This window comes from Trachurus trachurus (assembly GCF_905171665.1).
Source record: "Trachurus trachurus genome assembly, chromosome: 21".
NCBI lineage: Eukaryota > Metazoa > Chordata > Actinopteri > Carangiformes > Carangidae > Trachurus > Trachurus trachurus.
Genome location: NC_139899.1, coordinates 16,010,561 through 16,034,963, shown reverse-complemented (window position 1 = coordinate 16,034,963; position 24,403 = coordinate 16,010,561). Strand labels below are relative to the sequence as shown.

At 41.4% G+C, this 24,403-nt stretch overlaps 4 protein-coding genes across 5 annotated transcripts; 1 reads left to right on the top strand and 3 right to left on the bottom strand.

Annotated features, from left to right (window-relative positions):
- Positions 1-839: 839 nt before the first annotated feature.
- klhl23 (kelch-like family member 23) lies at positions 840-4,611 on the bottom strand. The gene is made up of 4 exons (XM_083996186.1): positions 4,473-4,611; positions 3,022-4,254; positions 1,995-2,147; positions 840-1,899 (listed from the first exon to the last, which is right to left on the bottom strand). The coding sequence occupies exons 2-4, from the start codon at positions 4,244-4,246 to the stop codon at positions 1,589-1,591; spliced, it is 1,689 nt and encodes a 562-aa protein (XP_083852312.1). The 5' UTR covers positions 4,247-4,254; positions 4,473-4,611; the 3' UTR covers positions 840-1,588.
- A 1,731-nt stretch (positions 4,612-6,342) lies between these two features.
- Positions 6,343-12,601, bottom strand: phgdh (phosphoglycerate dehydrogenase; the record flags this gene model as incomplete). The annotated part of the gene is made up of 12 exons (XM_083996283.1): positions 12,369-12,601; positions 11,113-11,264; positions 10,952-11,017; positions 10,802-10,856; positions 10,510-10,608; positions 10,265-10,397; positions 9,989-10,137; positions 9,444-9,596; positions 7,877-8,015; positions 7,537-7,664; positions 7,227-7,449; positions 6,343-6,497 (listed from the first exon to the last, which is right to left on the bottom strand). The coding sequence occupies exons 1-12, from the start codon at positions 12,504-12,506 to the stop codon at positions 6,343-6,345; spliced, it is 1,590 nt and encodes a 529-aa protein (XP_083852409.1). The 5' UTR covers positions 12,507-12,601.
- A 1,755-nt stretch (positions 12,602-14,356) lies between these two features.
- On the top strand, positions 14,357-17,672 carry cfap210 (cilia and flagella associated protein 210; the record flags this gene model as incomplete). Its single annotated transcript, XM_083996973.1, has 9 exons — positions 14,357-14,405; positions 15,368-15,576; positions 15,704-15,877; positions 15,956-16,161; positions 16,289-16,445; positions 16,526-16,665; positions 16,749-16,941; positions 17,037-17,201; positions 17,316-17,672. 9 exons carry the CDS (start codon positions 14,357-14,359, stop codon positions 17,670-17,672), a joined length of 1,650 nt encoding a protein of 549 aa, XP_083853099.1.
- Positions 17,673-19,484: 1,812 nt separating this feature from the next.
- Positions 19,485-24,058, bottom strand: ppig (peptidylprolyl isomerase G (cyclophilin G)). Of its 2 annotated transcripts, XM_083996141.1 has the most exons (14): positions 23,954-24,058; positions 23,391-23,474; positions 22,999-23,073; positions 22,800-22,907; positions 22,640-22,684; positions 22,467-22,554; positions 22,319-22,348; positions 22,071-22,210; positions 21,801-21,978; positions 21,517-21,705; positions 21,321-21,411; positions 21,054-21,193; positions 19,917-20,737; positions 19,485-19,886 (listed from the first exon to the last, which is right to left on the bottom strand). In XM_083996141.1, the coding sequence occupies exons 2-14, from the start codon at positions 23,449-23,451 to the stop codon at positions 19,756-19,758; spliced, it is 2,097 nt and encodes a 698-aa protein (XP_083852267.1). In that variant the 5' UTR covers positions 23,452-23,474; positions 23,954-24,058; the 3' UTR covers positions 19,485-19,755. The 2 variants fall into 2 exon arrangements, with proteins under 2 accessions (XP_083852267.1, XP_083852266.1); XM_083996140.1 differs by having other exon boundaries at positions 19,485-20,737.
- Positions 24,059-24,403: the final 345 nt, after the last annotated feature.

Here is a 24,403-nt window from a genome sequence, read left to right as displayed (position 1 = left end):
ACCATGTGAGTGCCAGGTAGCCTATATATGATGTAGGCCACAGCTCCGCAGCCTCAACACCCTGTGCCCTATTCGTGGCAAATTGCTTTGTTGTGCATTACCTCCACCCACCGAAGACCCAGTATAATAATCACAATAATCATAATCATACACTGTATTTATACCAAACAAAAAAGAAAAGAAAATAAATTAACCAAACCAAATTGTAATTAAATTAAAAAATAACTAATGATCCTATTTCTAAGATTCTGTTGATCTAGTTTGTTAATGTATTAAATACCTTGTCACACTTGATACCCTAGTGACAATATTTTTGTCTCCTAATCTAGGTGTTTTCTTTGATGCCTTTCTCTTTCTCTATCTCAAAGATACAGTAGCCTATTTCTGCTAAACATACTGCTTCCACATTCACATGTTTTCCAGTCACGTATAGACTGAACTGTTTGACCTGGTTTAGGATCTTTAGAGCCATCTGGATAAATCTGTGGCTCTGTATTGATTAACACTGATTGATCATGACCAAAACTCTGTATACTGGCTTTTGTTCATGATCCCAGCATACCTCAACAGCACTTACTGTAGGATGCTTACGCCATTGTAGAATTATCTAGTATGTGATGTAGCCTACGTGCTGTCCTTCCATCTCAGTGGTATTTCTGTCATTTCTAACCAGCCATCCTCCTCAGGGTGTCACTGTACCACAGCTTTGACTCATATGCAGCACTGAACCCACTATACAGTACAAGCATCCCTCAAAAAACAGAAACACATTCATCATTATTCTTTGTTTAATTCTGTGTTTACATTACTGTATCTTCTTCTCATTTATGTCATAATTCTAAACCATTGATTTCTACAAATTGTCTTAATAAGTGAATGTGGCTTCTGACGTGAAACACTTTGAATTAGCTTATTGTTGACAAGTGTTATTAATTTGCCTCACCATTAAATAAATTAACTTTTTTGGATTCTAATTCTCAAATGCTCCCTTCACAAAAGGTTTAATGTTTATTTCTCTTGGCAATTACTTTGGAAAGGTGTTTGTTTTGACCCCTTCCATCATTGATATACAAGAAATGGGGTAGACAAATTATTAGAAACAATAGAACACAATAAAGTAGCCTATAACACCACATACAGTAATACATTCTCAAAAATAATCACACTACCGTGGCCCTGAGAGTTCAATGCACTGCACTGTAAGAAAACATCAGCAGCCATGTGGTGCAGTTTATTGAAAAAAAAGAATAGCCTAAGCTTTTTTTTGTTTGGAGTGTCCAAGTGCATCATTGGTTTAAGCTGCTCTGCATATTTCTAATGTGAACTTCGATCATACTCAAAGTAGTCAAGCTCTTCCTCTTTTCAGTCTGTCCTTTAAATCTATTACAACAATGACCTACAAAAAATTACATAAAAATTATAAATTGTGACAGCCCTGAGGTATGTGCAGTGTACATGTTTGTTTTCAGTATGTGCACCGTTTATCAAATTAGTCATTCTCTAAAGGCAGAAACCTAGAATACTTCACCATTTGATTCATTTGGCACAAAATGACAAGAAATACACATATGTGATACGGATTCTGACACTAAACACCGTGAACACAAACACACCCATGTGATCTGGCCGGGCTGGGAAGAGTCCCCACTATCTCCCACGTGTCCAGCTCTGGGTCGTACTTCTCGATGCTCTGCAGATAAGTCCCTTTGGAGTAGGAATATCCCCCTGTTACATAAATACATCCATTTATTATCCCAGCCCCACATTCCATCCTCCTCTCCTTCATCACTGATATTGGTCTCCACTCGTCTCGCTCTGTGTCGTAGCAGTCTGCGATGGTCGTCTGTCCGCCCACCAAATACAGCTTGTTGTTAAGGGAAACGGAGCTCAGCCCGTACTCTGAAAATACAGAAGATTTTGAATCAGAAAACTTTATTCAGATGATATCACTGTTTTTCACATTTTGATTTTGATTTTTTTTTTCTTTCTCATACCTGGATGGGGACTTATTGTGACGATACTCCACTCATTGACATCTGTCCTGTAGACCTGGATTTTATCATAGGTGCAGCTTCCTCTGTATCCATAGTGGCCTCCGGTCACATAGATTTTATCTCCCATTACAGAAGCAGTGGCATTTCCTACACCTTCGAAGGGGACAGAGGTTATGTGTGTCATTTAATCAATAACTAACGTATGCAAATTAACATGGATTAATTGATTTTGCTTGAGGGCAACACAATAATCACTGCCACGTCATCAGCTTTTAAAGTTGATATGGTGAGCAAATCATTCACCAAACACAGTACTTTTAGTGATTTGTTTTGCTTTGCTCACCACAAACACCTGAGTTAATCTGCTACATGTATGCTCCACTATATTCACCAACTATTGAGGGCTGAAAGCTGCTAAAAACTCTCTATAGGCATGAGGAGAACAGTCAAGTTGGATGATAATTCTCTGTGGTGGTGCTTCGAGAAACTAATAATTAGCAGCTTAGCCTTAAGTTGTAAAAGAAAATAATGAAGAACATACATCATTTTGACCCACTTTTCATTTCCTCTGCTAGATCTAAATTCAGAGTCCATGGCAACTGAGCAAACTCCATCTGCTGATGAAGGAGCTGAAACGTGTCTGACTGCTCAGAAAGAAGAATAGTGAGTGAACTTTGTTTTAAAGATTTTTTTTCAAACTGCTGTTCCTTAGGTCAACAAAAGAGCCTATAAGATCAGAGTTTTTGGGGACAATCTCACTGTAAGGTCTATTTAGAGGCGAGAATGGGAGCTCTTAGTCATAGTGTAACTCTTTCTTCATCAGGAGATTAGACAGATCAGAGTGAACTTTAGCTCTTAAACCAACATCTCAGAACATGAACATCTACAGTTTCAGGTCGTACCAGGGCAAACTCCACCTATCAATGTAGATTGGATGTGATCAGATGCCCCATAAGAACTAGCTAGGCTACATGGACCTTGATTTGTAATGATTGTGATTATGATGAATTTGTAATATTTTGCATACCTTGGATCATTTTCGCCACAGGAAACCATTTCTTTTTCAAGGGATCATAAAACTCAGTCTCTCGCTCTGGAGCTCCTCCTCTGTAGCCTCCAATGGCATAAATGCAGCCATGCAGGGCCACAGAGCAGTGGTAGTACCTGGCTGTCACCATGGGGCAACCCTCTGTCCATTCATCATAGTCGCAGTTATAAATCGAAACAGTATCCAGGGCCTCGACTGTGTTTGTCCTGTAGCCTCCTGTCACGTAGATATTTGCCCCAAGTAAACTGACGCTGTAACTCTCCCTTGCGTGGTCAGGCATGTCTTTCCCCTGCACCCATGTGTCACTGATAGGATCCCAGATGTGCACTTCACAAAGAGGGTGCCAGTAGTATCCTCCGATGATGTACATGCTGGAGGACATTTTTCTACTTGCAGATATCTCTTTGCCATTGGACCTTAAAGCTTGAACTATCATAGACTTGAATTTCCCCTCACAGCTCATGAGGCGTTGCCTGTGCACCTCTAAAGTAGCCTTGAAGTAACTCTCATCCAGGTCCAGGTGGATGGAGTGCAGCAAGTCTGCAGCATGGTGCACACGGCTATCCAAGTCATGGGTCACCCACTTGGCCACAGCATCTATCAGCACATCATCCCTCTGCACGGTGAGGGTCTGAGCGGCCAGAACCGACCTCGTCCTCTCATGGTCCAGCTCCAGGAACTCCTCCTGCTGCACGAGCTCCGGGAACCTGCTCAGCATCACTCTCTGGGCCTCCCTCTCCAGTCCGGGACAGAGGTGCAGCTGAGCAAAAGCGTGCATCCCCAGGCAGTTATCCACATCCAGGAGGCGGATGAGAAACTCCTCGCAGGCCTGTTTGACGGAGTTGAACTGCAGGAGGTCCGCAGCCTCCAGCAGGCTCTGCACGTTGCCCTCGGTGATGCGCACCTGCGCCGTGTACACGTAGTTCACCAGGGCGCCCAGGACCGCGCAGTCCACCCCGGCCAGCTTGATGACGCTGTTTGACCTCTCCCTCATGTCAGCTGTGAACATGACTTTAAAATAGGAGCTGCGGGCCGACAGCAGCGCCCTGTGGCAGTGGAACACCTGTCCGGACTCGCCACATTGGAGGGAGACGTCAGTGAAGAGGCCGCTGATGTAAAACCGCCTGAGAGCATCCAGGAGCTCTGCTGCATGGTCCCCGTCACAGAAGTCATACGTGTAGACTTCACCTTCTTTATGTGACATGATGCTATCTGGAAAACACACACACACACACACACACACACATGCAAACATGTCAGTAATCCACCTATTGTGCTGGGGGGGAGCAAAGCAAAATCGTGACGTCACATTCCCATTTATAATTAATTACAGTCTTATAGTGACGCAATTATCCCTTTATCTACCGCTTTACTACAAGTGGAGATACCACACACTACAGCTACTACACTACACTAAACTACAGGCTTACCGCTTATCCTCTATCCATGAATAACCGGCGCTCATCAACACTGACACTCGCCTGCTGGATGGCTGCGCGCTCGTCTCCAAAAACACATGAAACCTCAATATAGCTCCTGCAGGACAGTCGCAGGCAGCTCTGTCCTATTTTGGTATTTGTGTGTGTGCAGCAGCAACCCCCACCTCCAACCACCCTCCCCTCCTCCTCCTCCTCCTCCTCCTCCCCCTCCTCCGCTACAGCTCTCTCCCTCTCCGCCAGAAGGTCCTTGATGAGAAAAAACTCCAAACACCCATTCACAGGGAATCACCCAGCGCCTTGAGCCTAAATATAGACTCACCTCCATCCACACGTCTCGTGATGCGCTCACGCTCGGCGCATTAGTGAATCCAACAGGGACAGGAGGAGGAGGAGGAGGAGGAGGAGGAGGAGGAGGAGGAGACGCAGCAGCGACAGAATACAAATCTTATACAAATGAGCATCGTCCTACATGCTGCACAAGAAGGAGCCATTGCACTGTTCACTATTCACAGACCACCACCACCACCACCCCCCGACCCTCCTCTCCAATTCTTGTCGTTGCCATGGTGTTTGTGAACCCAGTTCCAGTGCGGTAAAGACGGCTTTAACCTAATCCAAGGGATTAACTGCACAGTGCACAATATTCACTCCTGCACATGATCTCAGAGATATGACTTATAGGAGCTGCTTCACTCTCGTTTTTTTAGTCGTGGAAGAAATATGCTTTTACTTGGGAATTTCTGATAAAACACACTCACCTTTTACTGCCTTCAACTGATATTAGCCTATAGCCTATCATCAAAACATATGATTGAAAATAAAATACATAGCTGGTTAAAGATTAATCCTTACCCTTTTCTGACGACCCCCACAAGGTGGTGTTTAGCTGAGCCCCCTTCAGTTGACTGTGAGCAAGGCTGTGACCAAAGAGATATCTCAACTTTTCCTGTTTTCATTTAAATAATTATAAAAGGAGTCAGAATTATTATTCTGGTTTAAAGAACAAAAAGCAACAACACTAAACTATAGGCTTAGTGTGTAACTAGCTCCACCTACTTACACACTATGCATCTACACTATATATACAGTAAAATATGTAAATAGTAGAGTAATAATAGTAAAATAATACCGTTGATTCCTGAGAGAACATGCGGCTGCTAATGTGTCTGTTTGTTATATTTGTACAGAGTGGAAAAACAAAATTGACTCCATAAACATGAATTTCAAGCAGGAAGAACTTAACACACAACTACTACAAGTAAATTACCAAAATCAAATTTGGAATTGAGCAACATTTGAGGACAATACTTCCAAATGACTGACCTTGGTTGTATTGGCTAGATTAGGGTCCCTACTGGTGGGTGTTTTTATTGGATGATGCATCATATTTTATGAGCTTGTTTTGCATTAAAAAAACAAAACAACCTATGAACCAGATGTCAGTTACGTTATTACTCCATTATGTTTGCCTATTGTGTTGCCCCGTACAATGTAATGTCAACCTGAAATGTGGACTCTACAAATGATATAAATCTTCTAAAAAAAAATCAGAGTCAAATTTCATTTAACAAAATAAAATAATCGTTATTTCACCTTTTTTTTTTTTAGTAAGGGCATTTTATTTTACATATTGTTATGAAACTGAACAACAATTTAAACATTTAATTTCGTTTCACTAAATGAACCATCTAAACGCTGGAATGTTATCAAAATACAAGTATTAAACTACAAGAGTTCAACTCCTCAACAAGTTGTTAGCTGTAAACTCTAAAAACCAGTTATGTTAGACACTCTGGAACGTGTAATGTTTTTCAGATACTGAACGTTATCCCGAGCACAGTGCACGCTTTGCTGCTGTCGTTTAAATGGCGAGTTGTGCTGCCTCCTTCACCAAAGGCTTCAAGGCACCGAGGTCTCGCAGGAGAGAGGACACCCCCATGCAGTACCACAGATCCCCAGAGCGGTCTGAGGGAGCACTGAAGGACTCGATCTCCACTCCCTCTGAGGCCAGCACTCCTAAACAAAGAACAATCAAAGGGGGAAAATATGATGCGAATTCAAAGCAGACAAAAATGTTATTCACTTGTTAGTCAGGTTTTGTTGGTCATGTTTTCCTTTGAGTCCTGCTTACAATAAACAATCATCTTACCATGCATCCAATCGTCATGCACTGCAAAAACTCAAAATCTTACCAAGAATATTTGTCTTATTTCTAGTCAAAACAATCTCATTATACTTAAAATAAGACTCATCACATTTAAAAAAGTAGCTTGTTTTTAGACGCTTTTGACTTTTTTCAAGCATTTTTTCACTTGAAATAATCTGATAGTGGGGAAAGTTTTTCTTTCTTATTACAAGCACAAAAAAACTTGCGTTCACTGGCAGATTTTTCTACTTATTTTAAGTGAAAATTTGTTTGAAACAAGTGAAAATGATCTAAGTTTTAGGTGATGAGTATTATTTTAAGTGGTAAGAGATTAGTTTTGACTAGAAATGAGACATTTTGACAAGAAATAAGACAAATATTCTTGGAAACATTTTGAGTTTTTGCAGTGTGGTGTCATTTCTTTACTACTACTTATCACCGACTCAAAAAACAAACAGGTTTTCCTTAAAAATCCATCCAAAACAAGCCAAAGAAACAAAATGGTTTCTATCTATTAGCCCTAGTCTTATTCAGTTGGTCTTCAGGTATTTCCCTTAATAAACAAATCTGTGTTCAAGCACCATCGTAAAGTTTCTCACCGGCCACTGAGGACAGGAGCTGAGGGCCGGCAGAGGCTTTGAAGAAAAGCAGGTTCCCAGTGAGAGAGACTGGTTGTCTGAAGGCACTGTCACTGAGCTCCAGCAGCACTGGCACACCACCTTGAACTGAACCACTGGCTTTGTAGCTGGAGCCACTGGCCTTGGCCTCCACCCGGCACACGCCACCGCTCCCCCCTTCAGAGGCGCAGTGGGCCTGGTTTACCTGAAAGTTCAAGTCACATACCGTACGTGAAATTATTCTGTTAGGATACACAGACACTGTATTAGACACATTGAGGTGAGGTAGTACCATGATTCCAGTTTCCTTGGCAAGACTCAGTGCATTGATGAGGTTGGGGCAGCAGCCAGATTCATGATTCATCAGACCCACCAGCACCGCTGCCGTCATGTAACCAGTGGAGGATTTCATGCAATCACCTGGTTTAAAGAAAACGGTTCATAATATTAGCTGCCATTAGTGAAACACATTAACAAAATAGTTAACTGCCAAGACATACATAGAATGGATCAAATATTGTACCATTTTCACTGTTACACCACTAGGGGGAGAAAGACCCCACATAACCTCCCATCTTCCCCCATTCAGTGGCATGAATTTGAAAGCAAACTAGTTCGACCAGTAGTTTTACCGTGGGTGGTGATTTGAACTTGGCTGAAAGGTTTCTCAGAGTTTGTGCATGACTGCAAAACAGCTCCAACGGCTTCTCCCAGTTTAATCAGAGGTTGAGACTCCTGGGAGAAAGTGCTGGCAAGAACCTGAGCATTTACCTACAGAAAAAAAAGAAAATATATGGATTCAGTGTTAGTGAACTGAATGTGATCAGATTTTAAATGCAGATTCTCCCGCACTTTGCATAATTCAGCCACTTTCCTTCTTCTTCATTGCTAGTTGAATTGATTACATTGTTGATGGTTTGATGCAGTGTGGATTTTTTGGTTCTTAAAAGCTAGTTTAAAGATTATCTGGGCCTGTTGCCTAGCAACAACCAACAGGATATTGACATTTAGCCGACTCATCATCATATTTTAGAGTGAAGCCAATGAATGAACTCATTTTCAAATACAAATGCCTCTTAAGAACACGCAGATTATTGTGATATCTAGGGCCGCACAATGTGAAACAATATATTATTACATTACAATTACAATTTGCTTTTCATTTTCACTCAAATATATGATGCTGTGATTTTTGTTGGTCTTGTTCCAAACAAACACATCCCTTCATGTCTTGAGAATATGATCTGATAGCGAGGGTGTCGCTATAGCAACTCAACACTTACAGTATACGTAGCACTAAAAATGCATAACAATGTTGCGTCACATTTTATTCAACTCCAGTGATTTGGTTTGTGATTCAGATTGCATTGTGATCCATTGTGCAGCCTTAGAGAGCCCTAATGATCCACTGTTGTTATAACCACAATAAACTATACATCAAATGTTTCATGTTTCATATAAGCAGCTCCCCTGCACTTCCATAAGGGAGAGCCCCACATTCATGACCATATGTGCAACTAAAGTACAGCATTAAAATACAGGGGAATGTATGAATAATAATACTTAGGTTCCATTAATCTATTGCACTCAGTGCATTTCGGAAGAACGCTCAAACACATATCCCATGAATAAGTCATCACCTGCAATATGTTGATGCTGGAAGAAGTCATCTCACATGAGCACTTTTAATAAAAAGGCAAATAGAGTTGTAACCATGGCAATCACTGAGTTAATCATATGGAAGACAACTGATTCATATGGGAGGCACTGATTTTAAGATTGAAAGTTTGACTGCTGACCTTGGAAACAACAGATAAATGTCAAGACCTGCTGAGAGATAAAGCCCAATACTCACTACTAATTGAACGTGCACTAAAATTGGTTCACTTGCTTTATACTTCACATTTTTACTGAGTAAAACCCATGCAGAGGAGAGAGGATTATCACAATCATTAAAACCCAAGTTACAGTGTGTTGTTCAGAATGAACATAATTACCTTATGAGATGGTGTGACACATGCTAAGATACTGAGTGCAACAGACAACAGCACATTTCAGGACACAGTCTCACCTGGATATAGGCTTTGACACAGGAGTGTGTGCGAATGGATGTCACGTGACAGTGACCAAATTGCGAAGTATTTCCTCAAGCATTCATACATCTTACAAAAATCACACTGAGCATCGACTTCAACTTACTGCTCCAACCAAATTCTTGCCCTTCACCATGTCCACAATCTGCAGAGCGATGTCCTCCCCACAGCGAGCCTGGGCCTCCTTGGTACTGGCTCCCAGGTGAGGACAGCTGATCACATTGGGATGGTCCACCAGTGAGCGGTTCTTAGGTGGCTCCTGGGGCCAAACATAAACACATATATAAACTATGACATCTCCATTATAGTCATTCAAGAGTGATGTAAGGACACCTCTTACAGGTAGGGTTGGAGATCCTGGAAAATCACACATTGGATCATGACACATCATGATCCAATTGACTACAACGTGACATTGTACGTGATTGGATGGTGTTTTTTAAAGCTTGTTCGTTCCCCAGGCAAGTGTTTTTTTCATTTTTGTGAAAAAGCCTTTATTTACAATCAGGTGTTGGGGGGATTTTGAGCAGTTTAGGTAAAAATGATCCAGAATAAGATCTCCAACCCAACCTTTAATATATAAAAGCAGCCTGACGTTGTTGCAGTCGGTTGTAGTCAGATTACTGTGTAATGACGGATGACAAAACTTGCCTCCACAAAGACGTCCAGTCCTGCTCCTCCACACTGTCCAGACTCCAACGCTCTGAGGAGAGCGTCCTCATCAATGATGCCCCCTCGAGCACAGTTCACAACTTTCACTCCCTTCTTGCATTTTCCAAATGTTTCATCATTAAGTAGACCTTGGACACACATGCAAAAATAAAAAGCAAGTTCTACAATGTGCACGTTCAAGCTGCAACAGTCATGTGATCAGCCAGGATTTCATGTATAAGGCTGCTCAGTGGGCAGGATCTGAACACAACTCACCCACAGTAGAGGGCATTAAGGGAGTGTGGACAGTAATATAGTCACACTGGGGCCAAAGCTTCTCCAGACTCATCTGCTCCACCCCCCAGCTGGCTGACACCTCAGGTGGAGTGATTGGATCATAGCCAATAGTCTGAAGAGAAAAAATGATTTATAAACATGATCATTAAATCTTAACATCATAGAGCTATTAAAACCTGAGAAGTGCGAGCACGGTCTTGTCCTGTTGTAATCTCTTCACTCACCCTCATGCCGAACGATTGCATTCGAGAGGCGACTTCTTTTCCTATTCTCCCGAGTCCAACAATCCCGAGGACTTTGCCGTACAGCTCTGCACCCATGAACTGTAAAATTAGAAACAAAAACAAAAGACCCTGACCACCAAATGCAAAACTGCACAGATCTGAGTGTCGCATCAGATTAGTGCCGACCGGATGAACAATGGAGTCGACCATGCAATGGCAAATTTGCTTTGTGTGCCAACTGCAAACAGTCCCCTCGAACAGCAGACGGGGGCAAACCAGACCCTCTGCTTACCTTTTTGCGATCCCAGTTCCCTTGCTTCATTGACATTGCAGCTTGAGGCACATTTCTGAAAAAAAGAAAACATACTTATTTATTAAGTTTCAAACATGCAATCATAATGAATAAACGTATATAACAAAAAGAAGACATGACTCATCTTGCCTTGAGAGGCTCATCAGTAAGGCACATGTCAGCTCTGCAGCACTGATGGTGTTACCGCTCGGTGTGCTGCAAAGAAGAGTCGACGGTTACTGGACTATACTGTAAGTTACACTGAACCTGTACAAGTCAAATTTATGCAAAAACAAAGAGTGAAGACTTACTTCATGACAATTATACCCTTTTTGGTGGCCGCATCAACGTCCACATTGTCCACACCAGTCCCGGCTCTCCCAATGATTCTGAGATTATCAGCAGCATTAATAACATCAGCTGTCACCTTGGTTGCAGATCTAACCACAAGGCCATCGTAGTCCTGGGAGGGTGAGAAAGGCACAATGTTACTCTCTGCACAGATTCACAGCATCAGTGACTTTGTGAGACTTTGAATACCGAGATTTTGGTAATGAATGAACATGACATGAAAAGAGCCTTAAAGAGCAGTGACTTCTGTGGGAGGAAGCCTGACCTCCTGCAAGTAGGCTAATGCTCTTCTATGGAAAGTAGCAAATGTGCATCGAAAGAGTTGCTAGATTTGATGTTAGGCGCTTTTTGATGGGTGCGAAAGAGTTGCTTCCGCAGTTGAAAAAGTCAGTTTATCTAATCACAAAAAGACACTTACTTTGCAACACCGCTTCTTGGCACCGAATGACCTTTCAGAGACCAATAACTAGTGGGGAAACGGTATATCTCTATGTCATGTGGCATTCAGCTGACTGGTGATAACTCAGTCAGTGACATACCTATCAATATAGTATACTTTGCAAATGTAAAAGCACAGAAAAAATGAGGTTAAGAAGGTGGTGGCGGCCACGAGGGCTTCATTTTTGCCCTCAGGGACCAAAAGGCATGACATAATGTGGCCTTGAAGAACTGCACACTGCACACTACTATCCATTTAGGTTGTTTGAGAAATGCAACCCTATTGTTTCTAATATGACAAGTCTAATCTGTGGAAAGCAAATATTTGCTTCTGTTACTCACACACAGACACACTCACACCGGCTGTGATAATAGCTGCCGGTGTGTGTAAAGTGGCTGTGATGGGTAAACTCGGAGATGAGTTGCATCAGCTTCACAAGCTAGGGGCGGTACTAAACCACAAAAATCAGCAAGCACCCCTTTACATGCGATTCATACACACACACACACACACACAGCATGAAATCAGTGGGTCGAATCAAAGTGCACACACCATTTATTAAACTTTGTGTGAGAAATAAGGAAAAAGAAAAAGAAACACATCGCTGCCTTTTTCACTTCTTCCCCAAGACAAGTGCAGCGACACAATCACTGGAGCTTGTAGACAGACTGAAAGTAAAGCGACTAAAGATTGAAAAAATGCATGTTGCGCAAGGTGAAAAGAAAAAGACAACCTGCACGTGAAAGCAATTGTGCAACACGGGCTGCTCTCCTTTACCTTTATCTCCGCCAGTAATTCATCCTTCTTCATGTTCTGCTTCTCCGTCACTCGGATGCCATTTTCCTCCAGCAGCCTCCTGCAGCGGGGGTCCACGCTCTCACTGATCAGGACACTTTTGATGGAGATCGGGGCCATCTTGGCAGTTTGTTCTTCGGCTTGGCTCTTTCGCGGTGGGGCTAACTTGTGGTAAATGGTAGATGCCGGGGTGAGGTGATGATGGACATGGGGAGTTGCTTTTCCCTCTGTAGGTTTTGAATGGTTATCTCGGATCGGGGACAGCCCCCTTTCTAAGGAAAACCCGCCTCCCCGTGCAGTCTCTGACGCAGCTGCATCCAGACAGGAGGCCGGCTGGATATGTCAGCCATGGAAGAAGTATTCACTGTTTGTGTGTTAAAATGTCACATTAGTAATCTACATGAGCATCAGCAAAAGTGTATAAAAGCAGCCTACACAAAGTTGGTTAATTTGTATATTAACATCAAACTAATTGATATTATTACAGTTTCAATTATGTCACCTGGAGACTTGCTCCTCCTGCTCATCTTTGCAGACTTTTTTTCAGTTGTCTGGGGCTCATGAAATAAAAAGATCTAGACCTAGTGCATTAAAGTTTGAAGAGTCCAGTTTTTTTTTTTACATCTGCTGCAAGAATTGTATTTATTTCTTTTTTGCAAATATCAACAACATTTTGAGTTGGCCAGGGCGTGGGAAAACTTTTACTGTCAAAACTTTAGGTAAACTGCACCCCAAGCTGTCAATCTAATGTAGTGGAGTTAAAAGTACAATGGAAAGTATTACAAGTATTGGGAATCATAAAATACATATAGCCCACCTCGAAATTATAATGAAATTGAGAGCTTAGATGTTAAAATACAGCAGACATAAAGAAACAACAGTCTGTCAACCATTCAACATTTAAGGTCAGGCAAGTTTCTTTTTTTTTCAGTCTTAATTCAAGAGACACTGTGCATCACCTGACTTATTAGGCTGCACATGACATGCTGTCCTCTTATATCAGAGTTGGCTCAGTATTCAAGTCACTCTTCAAGTCAAGACATGGTCTCAAGACAGTGATGATCATAATGTGGGACCCACTTTAATGCTTTAATTATAGAAGTCCATGCTTCAGTGGCGCACTTAGACTAATTTCAATGCCACAAGGGACCCATCAGGCCAGTTTCATATGTTGTCCTATTTGTTATCCTAACCCTTTGTTATACTAAGACCCAGATTTCTGGCACTATTCAACAGTGCAATCTAAAATGATTTACTGACCTTCGGATTTCATAAGAACTTCTCCACATTTAAAGTTAGGAGTTAACAGTGCAGTAGAAAATAATTGTGTCAAAATGTATAGTTTTTTTTTCAATGGCGGAGGAGGTGAAAATATAATGTAATAAAATATCATCTTGGTTGTTCAACCTTTTAATGGGAAAATCTTATTAGACTCAATTGAATATTTTAATCACAACATTTTTACATTAGCCACATCTTAAAACACCTCTGTCACACCCACAGCTATTATAATGCAGACAATTACAGGGGTGAGTTTAATTAAAGGAGAATTAAAAAAGCATTGATTATTGTGACTTGTAGCCTACTGACTCCTGAATCCCTTGTAGGAATATTTTTTGTAGGAATATTGTTTTATTAGAATAAAATAAAGATGTAAGATTTCAATTTTTTTTATTGTATCAAATAAAAAAACACACATTTACCAGTATTATATATTATATATCTCTGGTAATGTTAGTGCGTAGGAGTGAATCGACAGTGTCGCTTGACCCACAGCGGCACCTGTCGTCAATCACCGGAAGTTCCTCAGATTGGTCCAGCCGTTGCCTGGATACAGCGCAACACACGCAGACTGGCACGGTAGTGTGTGTAACGTTTGCTCCACAAAAAGTTTCTTGAACAGGCCGCTTTTTTTCGTTAAAGCAGCCACTTTTTCTTTCTTTAAACCATAGCGAATGTACCAAACACAAATGGCGTCGGTGGTTCAGCTCGGCCGACGGAGAAGGTCCAGTAAAAGTGGTGAGAGCTTTAGCTTATTGAAGGTTTGAGGTTTCTAGAGATAACTGTTTGATTTGTCTCACAGGAAACATGACCAACTGACTCACTAGAAAATGTCAGAGTAGCTCTGACAACATTTAACATGTAAATGTCATGGCATACAACCTTCTTGCACAACCGTGTAAACTGTTTCTTGTTTGTAATGGCCTCTCTAGAAGTATCTGACATCTAGTTATTACCTCTTATGGCAAAGACATGGCCAGTGTTTCAATCACATCTGACCTGGGTTTGCATTTTACTAGCCTCCTAAAACATGTTCTCTGGTGAAAACAGATCTATTTAAAATTTAGACTAAGTTAATAAACTGATTACAACTTCAAAAAGCCGTGCTTTTGAGGAAAGGTTTTGCACAATTGTAGTCTACAGCTGGGAAAACACTGAAGAATCATAGCTAACACACAATTTGCAGAGATTACAGAACTAAATACAGTGGCACATAATGATTGGCTGTCTTTTCTTTTTTGGTAATCAAGGGGTCAATTATATTATCTCAGATATAGACTCATTTAGAGAAAAGACATGAAATGAAAAAGGTTGATGATGAGGGGGGTCACTCTGTTGGCTATGTATCATCTCAGTGTAAATGTATGAGTTATGACTTGTAATAATAAACGATTCGGTTAAAAACTAGAGAATGTAAACTGCTCCAGTCATTAAAATGCCAGAGAGGATGTAAACCCTATGGAGGACACATCCTCTGTGTGTTTAGTGGTAACTATGGCCCTGCTTATACAAACATAAACCAGTTTTGGCACATGTCAACAGGTTCACCTTTTACTTTGAAGGAATCATATGTATATTACATTTTGTAAGGGTCTTCATCATCTTCACAGTCCTCATCTACATGCATTATTAACTTTCATGGTGCTTAATTATTCAGTTCCCATAAGATACTGTGGTTAACTCCCTCCCTTTTTAAACAGCGCCTTCAGCAGAGTTAGCCAGCAGGAGGATCCAGCCACCTGATCTCCGACAAGTCAAGGTCTTACCCAAGGCTGAATGGCTGAGGATTCAAGACGAACTGAACCAGGTCAATAAAGAGACTGAGAGGCTGAGAGAGGCAGCCAGCCGGAGAGAGGCCCTGCACCTGCAATCAAAAGAGGCGGTGAAACTGTGGTCCAATACGCTTGCTGTAAGTTGCCTGTGCTGGGTTTTGTGTATTGTTTCCAGATGTGCTTAAGAGGTTTCAAAAAACACAATATCCTGCAGGAAAACCAAAGCTTAACTTACCGTACTTCTGGTTTTCATATTTATTGAAGGGGCAAAGGCAAAAGAAGCTGGAGGCAAAGAAGATTCGGGAGCAGATCGAGGAGGAGAAAAGGAAACTGATTGATATAGAAGAGGCCCAATACCGAGAACAGACGCGTAAAGAGGCTATTGAAAAAGCCAAGACTCAGCTGTATTATCAAACAGACCAAGTCAAACGACTACATGTAGGTGTCAGCATTACTGTTAGGCTTTTTATACACTGGTACTGTCATATAACAAGTTCATTTTTACTACACCCACAGCGTGCACTCTTGCTGACAGAGGTGCTGAAGGAGAGGGAGGCCCAGATTGAACTGAAGCAGAGAATAAAGAGCGCCTCTAAAGATGTGGACAAAGATTTCCTGCATAAAGTGAAGAGCAAAGAGGACGAAGTTCTGAGGCAGGAGCAGGAGAAAGCACGTCAGAAGAAATTTGAGAGACTGACTGTTGCAGAAGACCTGAAAAACAAGTAAGTCCCACATCAGACCAGGTTTCAGCAGGCTACAGTTGTACTGGTCTCTCTCTATTCCAATTATATGCAGTGAGAGCCTGAGAAATAGGCTTGTGTATGAATATTTTGTCATATGTTTCTTTAGGATTAAGGAAAATGAGTTGGTGAGAGAGCGTCAAAAGGCCGAGAGCAAGAAGGAAGGAGAGGAAATCCACCGCCTTCGAGAACTTTATCTGCACGAGCAAAGAAGAGAGGACGAAAGACAAGCAGAGCACAAGAGAAATGTCATGCGAGCTCACCTGGTAGAGTTGCAAAGTTACGTGGTATTTGTATCTTTATTATCTAGTATATAGGTTTATTGTTGTGTACTCTGTATTTGCAGGAACATCTGGCAAATAGAGATGTTATAAGAGCAGCAGATGCACTAAAACAGGAGGCTGAAGAGGAGCAAAGGAAGGTTTTCCTCTCTGCCAAACAAAAAATGATGAAGTTAAGGAGAGAGAAAGAAGCTGAGTTGTTGAGGTAAAACCCAGAGTATCTCCATTTAGTTTCATTGGCATCTCTAATGTTAATGATTAAAATTGCTGAGTGTTTTTATTCTTCAGAGAGGCCCAGGTGCAGAGAGAGAAGATCATGGACAAACTGATAGTGGAAAAGGAGGATAAAAGTGTCAGTGAGGAGCAGAGGATTGCGAGGGCTGTCGCTGAGCGGGAAGCCATACAGGCCCAACAGCGGTGGGAGGAGGAGGAGAAGAAGATGGCCATGTCAAAGTCCATCGCCACTCAACGAGAAATAATGGTAACTCAGGTTCAGATTCTGCGATCGATGGCACCTCACCAAATCACATTACTGTGGCAAATTAAATCTCTCAATATAACAAACTGTTTCACCAGAGACAAGAGAAGGAGCAGAGGGACAAAGTAGCGCAGCAGACTGCCCAGGACACGCTCAAGGCCAAGAAAGAGGCTGACAGGATATTTTCTGAGAAACAACAGCTGAAGGCTCAGAGGATCAGAGAGGACAAGAGAAAACTACGAGACTTCCATGCTGCACAAATGGTACGGTAACACCACAGCTCATCATCATTACAGACAGAGCATTCACAGTTATGAGCCCTTTGTTCTGTGCTGGTGAATTTGTGACAGTTATAACTGAAGCTTTTTCATACACAGGCTACAAACATGGCCAGAGATCAGCAGCTGAGAAGAGAGGAACAGGAGTTCATGGCACAGAACGCACAGCTCATGGCCGAGGAGGAGAAGCAGTTTCAGCAGTACTCACAGCACGTCATCAGCGCGACAGGGGACGCTCAGAGGAACGTGTATCCACTTTGCAGAGCTGTGAGGGAGGGGATTGGCGGAGGGCTCGGTCCTCCTTTCAGCGGAGTCAGGCCCAGTTACCAAGTTCAGAACTCTAGTGGCGCTCGGATGCCTAAACATGCCTCTGGTGTCACACAGAACATTAAAAAGCTCAATGAGGCTGTAGATATTCAAGAAGCAAAGAGGAGACTTGGGTTTATGTGGTCTTAGTTCTCCCCCAGCAGGAAGATTTTATCCACACCTTTCCCTGAATTTAGCATCTTTGAACATACTGAATGTTTTAATTACATTCTTAAAATAGCTTCACAAAGTCTGTGTCTGAAATCGCTCCATCGTTGACTACCAACAAACACTCACTATAAACCAGAATGTCTTCTGGTTCAAGTTCAGCCTGGGACCTGTTGTTGGCTGTAGATACCATCTCTCTCTCTTTGTTTTATATATTCAGGCATAAAAATGCCCAAAACAAACAAAATATGATGTGTCCATATTGTGGAGACTGAACAGTGCGTCCCAAATCTATGCTACATGCAAATTCTTAGCAGGGATTACATGTGACGTCCACACATTAGAAAACCCAACTCAAACCAGTCAGAATACACAAAAAGAGACATTTGTCAGATGCTATTCTCCCAAAATGCATTGCACAAAGGAGAAGATATTGGAAAACGATGTTACAAAGACATTTTGTTTCCATTTGTGAAGGTTAACTGATAGTGAGGGTTAAGTCACCAAGTAATGGATGCTAAACAGTATTTCATTTCCTTTTAGTCAACTATTGTGTGTGATATATACTCATGTAGTACATTTACCTTTGCAGGAGTAAACACTGAGTGATTTCAGACACTAACTTTTAGATATGTTCTTTAAATTGTTCATTTTATTCAGTATGTATGTTGTTAGGCTTCTGAAGGTTGAAGTCAACAGTTTATTACCAACACTGCAAAAAAAAACTTCTGTGATGTTCAGAGAGACCTCCCTCAAGGTCGACACTCACAAAACTAACCAATCACACAACAATGTTTTCTGTGGATGCTTCACATCAGCTGCACCAACCAGAGAAGAGACTTCTCTGGGCTGAAAACGTGGACCCTGGTTAACAGTGTTAAGTTACTATGAAAATATAAATCACTGTTTGTCACGATAATATTGGATGCTAATAATGTTTAGGCCTGTTATGTATAAAACTGTGTGATTTTGTTTGTGTTCTGATTATAACAGCATTTACAGAATATTAAAACAACCAATTAAAATCCAAACTGAGCGTTTTAATTGAATCAATACTGTAGATGAGTTCCTCTTAAAACCAACTTCCACAAAACAGTTTATACAAATTGGTTTTATGTTGTACTTACAGCATGACAGTGACATTTCTTCTTTCAAAAACAATCCAGAGTTATCTCAAAAGAAAACAGGATTACAGTAAGGTTGTGGATGTACAAAAAAAAAAACTCACAATGTTCATTTACCATCTAGGATATGCATGCATTCAAGAAATTGAGTGTCATCTTCCAGATTTGTAGTTTTTGTAAAAAAATAACTTGGCAGGTAAACATCAGACTTTGCCAGTTAGAAGCAGTCTTTATCCCCACAAACCAACTGTATTAAATAATATGAAAACAAATTTCAGTAGAAAACCTCCCGAGGGGAAAAGACTTTTAAAAAGGAGCGGATCTGTTGCAGTAAAATCTGAAATGATTTTCTTTTTAAACAAATTGTCAGAAATTTGAGCTGTTAAGCCAAAATATAATTTACCAAAGAAACAACAAAATAAACTGTTTTAAAACTGACTTCATGTACAATTAAAAGAAAACCCGGTCCTTTTATCGTAACTGCAGGGCAGTGGACACTGTCTGTGAATTTCTTTTTCAGATACAAACCCTTTTCTCTAATCTGTCTATGCAGCTACAGCTCCGATCAACAGTGTTACAGTGTTAATGGGGAACAAATCCACATTCAGAGCCCAAATACAGTCCCCACTTCAGGAGGGGATCATGTGACGCTGCAGTTTGAAACTGTGGATTTGATTTCAATGTTTACAGTTTTTTTTTGTATCCTGCTAAGCTTCATCCTCTCTGCTCTCGATATCTCTTCCCCTCTTATCTCTCGTTTATAGTTTTACTGCTTTTTCTCTTTCATGTTTCTTATCAGGGTTATCACAGTTTCTGCAATGAATGAGAAACATGAATATTTCTCACTCTAGATAGGAAGCTGTTGCTGCATATTACATGAGTAATGGGTATAAAAGTGGGACAGAAATCCCAACCCATTTCTTTAGGACATCATCACAGGCTCAGTCGCTGTCAGAGCTGGAGCTAGAGCTCGATTTATTTCTCTTGCTATCGTTTTTGTCTTTGCCCTTTGTACTGTCTGGTCTTGGTCTGGCTGGACTTCTTCTGTCTTTGGATCTAGAGGTACTATTTGCTCTTCTTTTGGAATCGGGGCTCCTCTGACTCTTTCTTTTCTCATTTCTGTCACTATCAGAACTGCTACTACGTCTTCTCCTTTGGCTGTCTTTTTCTTTTCTATGAGATGATCGATCTTTGCTGTGGTCTCTTTTGTTACTCTTGCTTCTGGAGCGCCTGCTTCTGTGCGAGTCTCTGGTCTTACTTCTGTCTGGACTTCTTGTTCGACGTTCCTTATCCCTAGATGATCCCCGCCTCCTACTCTCCCTGTCGCTGTTGCACCGTCTCTCCTGGCTCTTGCTGCGCTCCCTGCCCCTTTCCTTGTCTTTTTCTCGTTTTTCTTCTTTGTCTTTTGATGCTGCAGTTGCTCCTCTGTCCCTGTTTCTGCTACTTGATCTGCGTCCATCTTTTGTAGTTGATCTTTCTTTACTTTTTGACTTTGTCCTAGTCCTCTCACCATTTCCCTTTGTGTCCTCGTTATGCTTTTTCTCAGACTCTTGACGTTTATTTCTATCTTTACTATGATCGGATTCTGATTCCTTGTCTTTCTTAGGAACACTACGGTCTTTGCTTCTTGACCGGCCTCTCCTGTCGTCACTTTTGTGCTTATGACCTTTATCTCTGCTTTTGGATCTCCTACTTTTTTCCCTGCTTTTACTGGGACTTTTAGATTTATCTCGTTTCTTTGCCTTGTGTTTGCTGTGCTTCTCATCCTTCTCTGCAGCATCGTCATCTCTGCTCTTGGATCTGTGTGACCGAGCTTTCTTGTCTTTTTTATCCTCAGCAGTTTTTTCGTGCTTCGTGCTTGAGGACCGCCTCTCTCTTCTCGGAGCTTTAGCCGCCTCGTCTTTGCCCTCATTCATGTCACCTCTTTAAAAAATACAGAAAAATGTTTTTAAGTAAACATTACTTCAGACAGAATAAGTCAACATCAGGCAACATGATACATTCAATAATGTGGGTAATAAAAGGTTCAATAAAAAAAACTGTTAAAAAAAAAGAAAGAAATAAAAAAGTATTGAATTTGCTCATTAATCAGAATATTTTCACCATCTCCAATCAAGGAGATAAATAATCCATGATTACAGACAAACATCATTACTTATAACTTCCTTTTCCAAAAAAGGAGGACCACGTACAGTGTATTTTCATAATCCTTCTATAAATTAAAGTTGGAGCATCTTACCTGTCCCCCTTAATCCAGCGCTCTCCAGTGACTGCCCTCATCCTCTGTCGCTGCAGCTCCTGACGCCAGTGTGGAGGAGTTTCACTGCGCCGAAAACGATCCCTGGACCTTGAACGAGAGCGTGATGGAGTGCGGTACCTCTGGATGGGAGAGAGGACAAACCATTCACTTACTCTAAATACATTTGAAAGCATCTTTTCAGAGACTGATATATTCCAGTCTCGTATATGCTGGGACAAACTTTTACTTTCACATTATTGCACTTACCCTCGGCCCTCTGCCTTTTATTTTTCTGCCTGATCGTGTCATCACCAGTCTTCTATGATATGCTGACTGAGAGTTATATGTTGTGCCAGTGCTGGGAGGGGGAAAAGAAGTGACGAAAATTTATGGATGGTGACAATTATGTGCAGTATAACACAGAGGACAGATAATATAATGCACACTTTTCAAGCAGACTAACCTCTCTCTTGGCCTTTCCTCTTTAGGTCTCTTATCTTTTTCAGCCTCCTCCTTTGCCTTCTGGACAGCCTGGGGACTTCTCCTCATGAGGAATCTGTTCTCTGGGATGGCCGGTATTTCTTCAGGTCGTACAGTAGACGTGACCACCTCCTCTTGTTCTTTCTCTTCAGCACCACTTTCGGCTTCTGAACTGTTAAACCATAAAGCATCAAGTTCACAGTCAAGCTACCATGTTGGTGTTTCAGTGAAAATTTTAAGTAAAAACAATGAATAAAAAAAAGGTACCTTTTCTTTTCCTTCTTCTTCTGTTTCTTTTTCAGCTTTTTCGCCTTCTTTTTGCGCTTCTTGGATTCTTTCTCAGATTCTTCAGAATCAGAGGAGGAATCTGAGGAGCTGTCAGAGTCACTCGAGCTACTGCTGGAACTGGGGGAGGCTCGCTCTTTCTTTTTTGCTTCTTTCTTTGCTGTGAGATAAAGAGTTGCATGCAATGCTTTACAAGATGCATAAAATGAAACTAATTGTGAAAACAATCGAATGCTTTGCACACAAACCAACCTTTAGATTTGGGGATCAACTCGCCACAGTTCAAAACTTTCACATCAGCGTATGGTCTGCTGTTAGGATCCGTTTTCTGGTTCTCCATGGTTTGAACAACCTCTTGGCCAGAGATCACGTGACCAAAAACCACATGGACACTGAGAAAAAAAAGAAAGTGCTGTGGGGTTTAAGGGATGCCAATATATTGTGTAGATTGTGCACTGTGCAATCAAATAGATTTTCAGATGAAATCAAGCAGCAATTACCCATCCAGATGTGGTGAGGGTTTTGTTGTTCTGAAGTGTCCCGGCAAGCCATTCAAGAAAAAAAGCACATCATTATTTAGAGACTTTACCGGTGATAAAAATAACTAAGTATATACCACATCGTTATAAATGTAGACTTAATGCTTACATGAAAAACTGGGATCCATTGGTATCTTTACCCCTATTGGCCATAGACAGCAGGTACTCCTTGTTGTGTTTCATTGCAAAGCTTTCATCTGGAGAAAAGGACAAGAATGTACTGTCAGCTTGAAGCCAATACTAGTTTGGATAACAACTGACAGCTCTGACAGAGGTCCGTACCTTCAAAAAAGCCTCCATAGATGGATTCACCTCCTCTCCCATTGCCTAAGATATCAGAGAACAAAGAGGTGAAGCAGGAAAAGAGGTTGGGACATGCTTGCAATCACATTCATTTTAAGTTATATGCACCATTCATAACCTTCAACTTTCTTTTACTCACCTTCACTGAAGTCTCCCCCTTGAATCATGAAGTCTTTTACAACTCGATGGAACAGACATCCTTTGTAGTGTAGGGGCTTCATAGTTCCTTTACCAACTCCTTTCTCGCCTGGATGAAACAACAGTAATTATGATTTAAGTTTGAAAAGAACAAAAAAAAGACTGCTACCAAATTATTGAAGTGGAAATGCATCAAATACCTGTACAGAGGCATCTGAAGTTTTCACATGTTTTGGGACAAGCGTCGGAGAACAACTCCACTACAACTCTTCCAACTGCGAAGAGACACCAAGTTACATTATTTTTTTTAACTTCAAATTGTGGCGAATTGTCTGTGCATCAAGGACAATACATTCAATGATCAGGTTTCGTTTAAACAAATTAAGAGGGATGCTATTGTATTACACAAACAAATGTATGCAGCACCAATTAATACCAATGATGATACACCAAATATCATAAACTCTTACAACCCTCATGAAGATGGGGATCGCAATGCAAACCTACAGTGCATTATCTATTAAATTAATTTACCTATTTAACCTCTAGCTCATTGATGCATCATAGCAGAAAGATGAGGTTTGATTCTTACCGAGCACATTACTGATCCCGATGTCAAGGAAGCACCGAGGGCGCTGAACCTTGATCCCCATGATCACCTCCACTGATCCCACACCTGTAGACGAGAAACAACACATCCCCCCATGTTACGGGCGAAACCAGCTTTCTTACAAACCTGCTGAAATCCATTTGTTGCACAAAAAAGTGATCAAGATGTAGAGTTTTAAATCAATTTAGCAAGTGTACCAGAAACGTTACAGACACAGCTGGATTATAAACACCACTGCGCGAGCAAGCGTTAGTTAATTTGTGAATTAATCTAATCTAATTAACGAAACGCTTAAATAAAGTCTTACACATTAAAGTTTAATGTGTCCCAGTGTGCACAGCGTGCAGTATCTGTAATAAACCTTTACAGTTTCACGCAGCAGTATCGATCTCCTCATCGTCAGGCCTGCTGTTAGCATTAGCAGGCTCGGCTAACCCCCGGTCACATAGCATAATAGAGCAGCGCTGCCACACAACGAGAAGCGTTTCAGTTCATTAACTACACACACACGTCGCTAAAACGTCCACAGTGTGACCCAACATCACCTGGAAAGATGAGGATGTTATTCCACAGCAGCGGGCGGCTCGTAACAAACGACGAAGACGAAGTTTCATTCAGTGTTGAGCTTCAGTGTTTCCAAAGATGGCGCGGCGAGGACGTCAACGTATGTCGAGGCTCGTGCGCCAGTCAACGCAGCGGTGCACGCAGCAGCAGGTACAAGGGCAGCTTCACACCCTGAGATTTGTCTGTAAGGAGTAAGGACACGACGTTTTCTCAGCATGCAAGTAGCATGAGGTTTCATAAAAAAAACGAGGAAAGCATAATGGATGCCACAATGTTTCCAGTACTGAATAGGAAAGTATAGTGAGGGGAATAGGTCAGGGCCCCTAAAAAGCCTGGAATTTAATTTGTTTTTATGTGCAAATGTGAAATTTTATTTATTTATTTTTAGTTATTATAGGTGATTGAGTAATTAATTCTCAATTAGTTTGACC

Excerpts from the sequence above, each read along its gene's own strand:
- klhl23 (XM_083996186.1), bottom strand. The coding sequence starts at position 4,246 with ATGTCACATAAAGAAGGTGAAGTCTACACGTATGACTTCTGTGACGGG. Across the intron at positions 2,148-3,021 it reads TGTGGCGAAAATGATCCAAG|GTGTAGGAAATGCCACTGCT; the intron begins GTATGCAAAATA and ends TCCCCTTCGAAG. Across the intron at positions 1,900-1,994 it reads CACAATAAGTCCCCATCCAG|AGTACGGGCTGAGCTCCGTT; the intron begins GTATGAGAAAGA and ends CTGTATTTTCAG.
- ppig (XM_083996140.1), bottom strand. The coding sequence starts at position 23,451 with ATGGGGATCAAGGTTCAGCGCCCTCGGTGCTTCCTTGACATCGGGATC. Across the intron at positions 23,074-23,390 it reads CGGGATCAGTAATGTGCTCG|TTGGAAGAGTTGTAGTGGAG; the intron begins GTAAGAATCAAA and ends GTCTCTTCGCAG. Across the intron at positions 21,706-21,800 it reads AAGAAGAAGGAAAAGAAAAG|TTCAGAAGCCGAAAGTGGTG; the intron begins GTACCTTTTTTT and ends ATGGTTTAACAG.